Here is a 9,556-nt window from a genome sequence, read left to right as displayed (position 1 = left end):
TCTATTACTGATTTCTACCTTTTTCTGATCAGAGTATCTTTTTTTCTCTTCTTTCAGAGGGATTTTTTTGAGGAATCATTATCAGATTACGCTTCCAAATTCGTTTTCGGATGTATTATTCTTGAGATAAGTATATGATTCTCTATTTTGTTTGGCATTATGATCTATGATTCTCTTTCGGTCTTTTGTCACTTTCAGGTAAATTTTTTTTTATTAATTGAAGCATGTGTGGTGCCTTGGAGCAGTTAAGTTCGGAGCCTCGAGTTCCATTATCTTCCCAACAAAGGGAGATTGTGAATAGGTCCATGGTTAATCCGATCAAAACAGTTGAGACTGAGCATTCTTTCTCCAGCTTGCTTGAGCTTACGGCTGATAATGATGTCGAAGGCTTTAAACAATCTATTAGCGCCGTTGCTACGGTTAATGAGATTGGACTCTGGTATGGTCGCCAGGGCGCTTCAAGTCGAATGGTTCTTGAGTGTAGGACCCCATTAATGGTTGCTTCTAAGTATGGTTGTGTTGATGTTGTGAAACTGATTCTTTCTCTTTCAGAGGCAGATATAAATTTATTTCTCGGCCCAGATAATAGCACTGCCCTTCACTGTGCTGCGTCTGGTGGGTCTAAAAGAGCTGTTGAAACTGTGAAGGTTCTTCTGCAGGCTGGTGCAGATCCCAATGCTACTGATGCCAACGGATGTTTCCCTTTTGATGTTATTGTTGCTCCTCTGAATCGTTCCAATCTGAAAGTTGTGCTTCAAGAGCTCTTACAATATGATGGCTCGGTCCATGCTTCAAATGCTTGTTTTGGATCTAATTCACCATTTCTTTCAACATCTTCGACAAATGATTCGATGCCATCATCAATCCCTGATTCAACATGTAACTCTGATGCTATACATGTTTCTTCCGCACCTGAAAAGAAAGAATACCCCTTTGATCTGTTACTTCCCAACATTAAGAATAGCATTTATGCCACGGATGAGTTTCGAATGTTTTCATTCAAGATCCGGCCTTGTTTGCGAGCCTATTCACATGATTGGACTGAATGCCCTTTTGTACATCCTGGTGAGAATGCAAGGAGAAGGGACCCGAGAAAATTCCACTATAGCTGTATGCCATGCTTCGATTTTCGCAAAGGAACATGTAGACGTAGAGATTTATGTGAATATGCTCATGGGATTTTTGAGTGCTGGCTTCATCCAGCACGGTACAAGACTCGACTCTGCAAGGATGGCTCAAGTTGCTTGCGTCAGGTTTGCTTCTTTGCCCACAAACCTGAGGAAGTGCGACCCCTGTATGTTTCTGCTGGATCTGCGATGCCATCACCTCATTCAGCCATCTTTGCTGCTGCTTTCATGGACATGGCGGCAGCTTTGAGCCTGCTGCCTGGCTTGCCCAAAGCGGTGCAGGCCAGGTCACCTCCTCCTTTTACTTCTCCTATGTCTCCTCATAATGGTATTTTGGAGTCTTTCATGGCATGGCCTAAAAAAAAAAATCCCCAGTTTGCATCTCTCAGGCAGCAATCTTCAAGCAAGTCGTCTGAGATCTTATTTTAATGCAAATAATGTTTCTACCGAGGAGGTTAACATGTTGCATAATTTTGAAATGCAACACCAGCAACCACTTCACGATGGGTCTTCCATCTCGTATTCATACATCAGTGCTTCCTCAATGAGTCATCCTCATCGTCCAGAAACCTTGACACCTTCAAATCTCAATGATCTTTTCACGTCCCAGGTCTCATCCCCTCGATTTGCTGAACAACTTGCATACTCACCTGCTTTCTCAACCTCGAAAATATCTGGTGTTTGTAATCAACTCCAGCAGCAGCAAACCATGTTATCTCCTTCCAGAACAAATGTGTTCTCTCCAAGGACGGTTGACCAGAATCTCCTGCAAGCTTCATTTGGTCATTCCTCACCGAGGATGATGTCACCTCAAAGCATAAAGCCTCTTTCTCCAGTAGGCACTAGGGTTTCCACTCTTGCTCAGCGCAAGAAGCAGAAGCCGCTATACAACCCCAACTCATGTGATGTTGGATCCAATGGTGTTGGTTCCCCTGTACCTTCTATATCAAAATGGGAGTCTACCTAGATTGGTGTGTCCGAACAGATGAGCTGGGTCATTTAAAAAAATTCGATTATACTGAACATAATGTCGACGAGCCTGATGTCTCTGGTGAAGGAATCATTGTCTGATGCAAAGTAAATCACATTTGTTCCAGAATCAGGCACACCGCTACCTATCGGGTGTTCTAGTTAAATGCCTCTCCTAGTGAAAATAATGATCATGCAGTTTCCAAAGCATTGATTGAGCAGTTGCAGTGGTTGATTAACATGTTGCTTGGTGAAAATGAAACCATTTTTACAGAGCGCGGAGGTAGCTACAACAGAAATACAATTTCTTGAGTTGGTTGGTGATAGTAACAATAGGAGAAATGAAAACTCCCATTTGGGTTATGAGAAGACCAAACCAGGTGAAGGATCTTCTCTCCCACATCTATCATAATGTTAAGTATTTTGTTTTTGTTTGTTTGTTTGTATGTTTGTTTTTTTTTTTTTTTTTTTTGTTCTGTCCTTAAATAATTTGTTCTTTAAAAGTAAAACTGCAAAAGCTCTTGTTCTACCATTTTTTGATACTGTAATGGAATCGAGGAAAAATATATTCATCTATTTTCCTGTATTGCGCGCTCTATTTTTTGTATGCTTTGGATTAGTCCCAGTGAACAAAGTAGAGCATATTCTTCCAAGAAAGAGAGATAGAGTTGCACAATTTGCACGTGTTGCGATTTTTCAAGTATACTTTGAGGTATTCTATACTCTGGAGTTTTTAATCGTTTGATCATTTAATCAAGAATACAATTACCAAGACGTATATTACATGTTATTTCTTATCTTTGATTATCTCTTCTTTTGCTTTTCCCCTCCATTTGTTTGTTTCCTTATTTCTCTGTTTCATGGTGAGGTGAATTCCAATGGGGGTTATGGTGGGTGGGGACTTTTTTATTTGGATAGGCGGAAATTTGCTATTATATGGAATTGTTCATTTTTCCTCTTTTCCTCGAGGTCATTAGATGTGATTCTGGACCACTTATGCAATGATTTATTTTTCGAACATTGAAAACAGAAGTACCACTAAATTATTTGTCCGGTTTCTCCTCTCGTTAGCACTTGATTTTCTCCTTGATTGAATCTGATTTTGATTAATATTTCAATTACATGATACGATTCCATTTGAATTGCACAGAAGTTCAATTCCTATTTGGTTCTCCAGTCACTATGGACCTGTGGTTACAATTTTATAAGAAATATGCAGAGAAGGTGCAATCCCTTCTCAACATATACTCATAAACTCGAACCAAATTTTGATCAAGGGTTTCCCCAACAGGACAAGTTACATGCAAATTTACTTTTTATATGATTTATCTACATGTAAATAAAATCGGAAGAATGCAAGGAATGGAAGCGAAAAAAACTGTTTTAACTTTCGAGACTGGGTTAGCGATTACGCCCGGAGGAATTCCCAGGGTCCTGTTCTTGTTCCTATCCTGCAATTTGCATACCAAAATTTTAAGTTAGTTATGGGAATTTTTGTGTTTCAACGGGTGTGCGGGCGAAAACAGTAAGATTATACCTCCAAAATCCGGCCAATGTCCGGAGACTCATATAGATGGCCAAAGCAGCCCAGATTCCGATGAATCCATTAGTAGAGGAGAGTATAAACAGAACTAAGATGCTGACAATAGCCACCAGAATCTGGAGAAAATCGTGAACATCACATTAACTTGTATCCCAAGAAACTGAATGCGGTGCTTCTCCTCTAAGCTTTTACTTAGCTGCAAATCATTACTTGAATTACAAGAAAGTGATACAATACTTGCCATGGAAAAGGCTGAGTATGCAAAATCAGACGCTCCAAAGTTGACACCGTCGAAAACAAACGCCAGGGTATTGAGGGGTTGAGTAGCTGCAACAAACTGATTTCGAATTTGAAGATTGTTAGTTCAAATCAAAATGTCATTTAGGATCTAAGAAATGTCAGCGGAAGCATTGTTTTCTGTTTTGAGACAAGGGGACTTACCGGAATACCTACGCCAATGAGATGTAGCACACTGACATCTCTGGTGAATAACCTTGCCCCATATTGCAAACCCACTCCCAGTATAGCAGCGAGCATCAACCCCAATACAAATCCCAGCTGCAGTTTAAACGCAATTACGAATTTTTAGAGAAACTGACATCATATGGAATTCATATTTGATCCTTCTGAAAAATGATTACGCACCTGTAACACTCGGGATGCAGTGGCTGTTGCCTTATCGTAGTCTTTTTTCGCAAATGCACTTGCAAGTATGGCCTGAAGGTGGAGCCAAAAATTTCAGTGTGAAGGCAGTTGATCATCATCGGTTCTGATTAAACTTAACTGTCTAATTGAAAAACTAGAAGTTGATCATTTCTATCTATTTACTAAAGGTTTTCTAACTAATTTCGTAAATATCCATATTGCAGTAGTCTCATGCATTAACGAAATGATATCCGACCTGTCCAGCAACAGCCAGCCCATCGGCTAGAAGGGAAGTTGCCAACCAAATCTGCAAGCAGACCTGAAATGCCGCCATGGGTGTCGGTCCCTGCCGTGCAGCCAACGATGCGGCCAGTGTCACACAAAATGTAGCAGCAATGACCCTCATTAATAATAGAAAACCTGGAGGGAAGAAAGGACTAATGGGGTATCAACTTCATAATTAACTCTATCTTTTAACAAACGCTTCCAATGTTTTCGGCTCATTAAAACCAAGGCCCAAGGATTCGAGTCACAACTGCCAGTTACAGAATAAAATCCTTACCGTTTTTAAGAAATCGACTAAATTCCAGATGTTTGATACTTGGGGGTAATAGATCAACTTCAGCTGCTAATCTCCGCAAGAGTATGAAACATATCAAGTACCTGCAATTACCATTTTAACAATAAGAGGCAAAGCTGACATACAATGCATAATTCCAGAGAGCGCACACAACACAATAGGACCTAAAACAAACACGAAACTTGGGAGAGAAGATAGATGAAACTTACTGAGATATAACATGAGCAATAGCTGCACCGCTGACGCCCAGATGGAAAACAAAAATAAATATTGGATCTAAAATTATATTTGTTACATCTCCTGCCACTGAATTTAAGCAGATCATTAATTTATGCATTAGAAAGCTGAATAATGTTTTATTCTGGTGAAATCGATTAGGTCAGAAACGAAAGTTGAACTCCATTATACCAGTGGCATATAAAGGAGTTTTTGTATCCTTGAACCCACGGAAGATCCCTTGCATAGCGAGCGAAAGAAGAACTGCAGGAGCACCAAGTGACCTCAGCATCAAATACTGCTGTGCAGGTTTTAGCATAGGGGAATCCTAAACAAACAATAGTTCCGTCTGTTATTAGAAGTTAGAGAACACAGCATTTTAGCGCTTGATAAGAAATGTTATTAAGTAAAACCATAAGGCAAAAAGAAAAGTATTCACTTACAGAACCGACTCCCATAAAGTTCAAAAGAGGTTTTGCGCCAGCTATGAGAAATATGGCCTGGATAAGGCCAAGGATGCTGCCAATAACCATTGCTGATGATGCTGACGGCATGTACCTTTTTTGATAATCGTTTTTAACGATTTCAAAGCTTGCAACAACTGATTTTGAGTTGTATGCGTTCTGAGTGGTATCTGAGAAATAATATCGAAGAAAAAAAATTATCAAGGAAGAAGCTTTTAGATCTATGTAGTCATATTCTGTGAGTCTTTACACACTGCATACGAAGTACATTATAGAAAAACATGGAGCATACTGCTTTCTGGAATCAACTGTTGTGTTTCATCATTCATTGATGAACCAGTTTCCAGGTAATCGTTGTCATTCACCTTGGGACTCACTGTTCCCATAGCATCCTCTTCGGCGACAAAAGACGTTGTGACACTAACAAGTGGGAATATTGCAATTTTTGATACTTGATTGAACAAAGCAATAGAAACTCCTACAGCAGCAAGCTCCACTGGACCTTTAAACATTAAGACAATTTATTTCAAATCGAAGAACATACGCAATGTTGAAATGAAAGAAAAAAATGAGGAAGGAAAGTACCTATTTGGCCAATGAATGCTGTGTCGACTAGAGAAGCGATTGGATCAGCTGTCAAAGCTAGCGCTGCAGGCAATGCAATTGACGCTATTTCTAACCCAAGTTTGTCCAAATTAAAAACACATCTACGCATAAAAGAGAGAGAATCCAAGTATTAGATAGACCATCTATTTCCAACTTTAGAACATACATTAACTCACTCATACAATCCTTTTCGGTCGTTTCAATTGTAATTACAATTCATTTGATAACTCTATACGTTGATGAAATCGTAGGACTACAGATATGTCAGGAAAGGGAATGATAGCTACTTTTTCTTAATTGCAATAATAAAATCATTTGGAATGTGGCTCTTGGATCAAACATATCAGAGGTAAGAAAGTCTGAGCTGGTCTAGCCATGAATAAAATCAATTACAACAGCCAACGGATGCGAGTAAAAGCTCGCGTTGCTAATAGGAAGTACTTTTCACTGCTTTTCTGCTTTGTTCAGTCAAACAAAAACTCTAATTACAAACCAAGGGACCTCCTAAACAGGAAAAGGAAATGTAAAATGCATAAAACCGATTGAAAATGATTACCCGCAATCCTTGAAGAAAACGTAGATAGAAGTTTTCCTTGTGTTCCCATACGAATATGAACCATCTTCTTCTTCAGCCATCAGTTCGATAGCCGATTCAATGAATTTCTTTTTCACCGATGTTACAGCACCGTTGTTTAATGGAAGCCGAATTATCAAAGCTATGGCGATAAAATCGATAGACGAAAAATCACAAATTGTGATGCAGGCCCTGCAGATTATGGTGTCTGCCAATTCATAACTCGATTTCTTACCAACCTAAATCATTCAACTCAAAGAAATCACAGACGAAGATTTATCACCAGATAAAGTAGAATAAAAGAAAGTTGGGTTCTAAAATTAATATTCAAACTGAGAAAATTATAGAAGCTTTAGAAAATTAAAGAAGTATGTTTCACTTGAACAATTCTCCAATGAAATTTCAACCTTCAAACTAAACATTCAAATTCAAAGGCTTGTAAGTTGCAACAGTTTCAAACCTTTACAAAGAAAACAATCAAATGAAAGTCTGAATTAATGAAGCGAAAATGAGGGCGTACCGAGTTGACTAGGTCAACGTGCTTTCTCGTCTACAACCAAGTTCGAATTCCTCCCCTGCAAATATCATCCAGTTTTCGATAACTCTACAGAATATCACTTGAACTGAAGAAAAAATTTCTCAGTGTAGAACAAAAACTAACCAAGAATTTAAAGAAAGAAAATATAATGTAAAGAAATTAAGACATGAAAAGTAAAACTAAATGACCTTTGAGCTTTGAAGAGCTTTCAAAGTTGAACAACGATGGTGTGCGTGTGTGTTGAATTTAGGTACAAATTCCAAAGTCCATGGGAGAAAAGACCTTCACAACAGAAACGGACCAACTGAGGCAGGCTCTGCTCTTCCTGTGTACGTTAGAGAGAAAGCTGTCGGAGTCAGGCTCTTCTTGGCCCGTTTATACCTCCCTCCAATGAATTTTCTCCTTCTTATTATTATTATTATTATTATTATTATTATTATTATTATTGAGTAGTGCTCCACTTATCATTTATTTATTCATTCGTTTGTACCATTTCCCTAATAGAGTTAGGATCTACCAACGCATGTGAGTTTGGTACAAATAGGTGGTAAGGGTAACATTTTGGTTATTATTTACTACTACATTTCTGCTAGTTTTATAAATACTACGATAATAACAATAAAGTCTTATCCTATTTAGTGGGGTCGGCCATATGAATCTTAGAACACTATTGCGCTAGGTTTTGTGTCATGTTTTTTTGTTAGATCCAAGTAGTCCAAGTCTTTTCTTAGAGTCTCTGTCCAAATCTTCCTAGGCTTTCTTCTACTTCTTTGATCCAGGCTCTATTTCGTAATCATATCTTCTAACTGAAATGGCTGTAGGTCTTCATTTCACATGTCCAAACTGCCTTATCCCATTTTCTCTTATAAATAACTTTATATGTGTCATAAACCCCTCAGTTTGAGCTTCATTGATGTCTTGAAGTAGGTTCTTCTTGGCCAATAGATGGCCACTTGTAATTTAAGTTATGGTAGGATCTCAACCTTATATGAGCAAAGGATTTTTATCACACATGGTCCCCAAAATTGACCCTTACCATCAAAATGGTCATTGAAATTAAAAATCAATCAATGTAGTCCCTGAAAATAGGTGTCGCAAATCAATGTGGTCATTCCGTCACAATTCTATTGAAAATTTCGTTAAGTGTTGATGTGGCACATAAATAGGCCCCACAAGATTTACGGGTTTTTATCATAAATGGTCCCTGAAATTGACATACACCATCAAGATGGTCTCTGAAATTAACCTACACCTCAATATGGTCCCTGAAATTGAAAATCAATCAATGTAGTCCTTGAAAATAGGTGTCGCAAATCAATATGATCATTCAGCCACAATTTTGTAAAAAAAATTGTTATGTGTGCTGATGTGGGTTTAATAATTGATTAAAAAAGTTGTCTAAATACCTTTTTGCACAATGATTTTTTTTTCTTCTTATAATAGGGCCTACTTCGAAGAGACATCCTTTCCATAAATTCTCAAAGGCACAAGGCTTAACCAAGGTCTAAGAGGGTGTGTGGAAATAGTTTTCAACCAACAATGGACGCACCTCGATTATAATTTCATTATCTCAAGGCAAACCTTGTCGTTCTTTGCATCACCAGATTGCCAGGGAAGTGCTGAACAAGCTCTTAACGATTAAGGTTGTGAGGATGTTGATCGCCTAAATGTTAACGGTGATGTCCTAGTTGTAACAACCCATTTCGAAAATTTCATTTTAATTAGTTAAAATTACGAAAATACCGTGAACATTGACTTGCGTTGACTTTCGTCTATTAACGTATTCAAATTCTTCGTTTATTTTATTTCTGTAGCTATCGTTGATACAAACACATATGAGTGATCAAAATCTAATTTGGAGCTAAAACGAAGCTCCTATGATTTTTGAACGACAAGGGCATTTTTGTAATTTCACAAGTGGAGATATTTCTCCACTTTTGGACCTCTGCATGGGTGACATGTGGCACCCTATGTCTAGTGCCCTTTTTCTTCCTTCCCCGTGATCTTTCTCTAGAACTCTCTTCATTTTCTCTCTCGTCTTCACTCTCCTCTCTTCTTCGGTGAACTCACACACACCTACCTACATACATACATACACATAAATCACCACCATCACATCCACACCATTATCACCACCTAGACCTTCTCTCTCCCTCACCTCTCCGATATCACTCTCTCTCATTCTCAGCACTGTGCTAGTGAGCTCCGACGAGATCCCAAGCTTTTCAGACCTAGGTAAAGGTCCAAACGTACCTAAATCTTTGTGATTCGTGTTTAGAAGTAGGTTTAGGTAG

The 9,556-nt window shown here is 38.5% G+C and overlaps 1 protein-coding gene and 1 pseudogene across 9 annotated transcripts; one reads left to right on the top strand and one right to left on the bottom strand.

The window, feature by feature from the left end:
- Positions 1-244: 244 nt before the first annotated feature.
- LOC137742942 (zinc finger CCCH domain-containing protein 56-like) lies at positions 245-2,198 on the top strand (annotated as a pseudogene).
- Positions 2,199-3,174: 976 nt separating this feature from the next.
- Positions 3,175-7,609, bottom strand: LOC137742307 (protein DETOXIFICATION 42-like). Of its 9 annotated transcripts, none has more exons than XM_068482141.1 (15): positions 7,451-7,609; positions 7,245-7,299; positions 6,707-6,976; positions 6,130-6,251; positions 5,837-6,046; positions 5,524-5,714; positions 5,273-5,408; positions 5,074-5,170; positions 4,847-4,947; positions 4,541-4,704; positions 4,285-4,356; positions 4,081-4,197; positions 3,881-3,976; positions 3,634-3,755; positions 3,175-3,547 (listed from the first exon to the last, which is right to left on the bottom strand). In XM_068482141.1, the coding sequence occupies exons 3-15, from the start codon at positions 6,784-6,786 to the stop codon at positions 3,505-3,507; spliced, it is 1,551 nt and encodes a 516-aa protein (XP_068338242.1). In that variant the 5' UTR covers positions 6,787-6,976; positions 7,245-7,299; positions 7,451-7,609; the 3' UTR covers positions 3,175-3,504. The 9 variants fall into 9 exon arrangements, with proteins under 9 accessions (XP_068338242.1, XP_068338240.1, XP_068338247.1 ...); XM_068482139.1 differs by having other exon boundaries at positions 6,707-6,963; XM_068482146.1 differs by having other exon boundaries at positions 6,707-6,932.
- Between the last annotated feature and the right edge of the window lie 1,947 nt (positions 7,610-9,556).

The sequence above is a fragment of the Pyrus communis genome, chromosome 8 (genome assembly GCF_963583255.1).
Source record: "Pyrus communis chromosome 8, drPyrComm1.1, whole genome shotgun sequence".
NCBI lineage: Eukaryota > Viridiplantae > Streptophyta > Magnoliopsida > Rosales > Rosaceae > Pyrus > Pyrus communis.
Note: the sequence above shows the minus strand (reverse complement) of the source record. Positions and strands in the feature narration are given on the sequence as shown.

Bases quoted from the DNA above. Each gene is read 5' to 3' on its own strand.
- LOC137742307 (XM_068482141.1), bottom strand. From the start codon at position 6,786: ATGGCTGAAGAAGAAGATGGTTCATATTCGTATGGGAACACAAGGAAA. The intron at 5,409-5,523 runs GTAAGTGAATAC...TTGTTTGTTTAG, and splicing joins ACTTTATGGGAGTCGGTTCT to GATTCCCCTATGCTAAAACC. The intron at 3,756-3,880 runs GCAAGTATTGTA...GATTTTCTCCAG, and splicing joins CATACTCAGCCTTTTCCATG to ATTCTGGTGGCTATTGTCAG.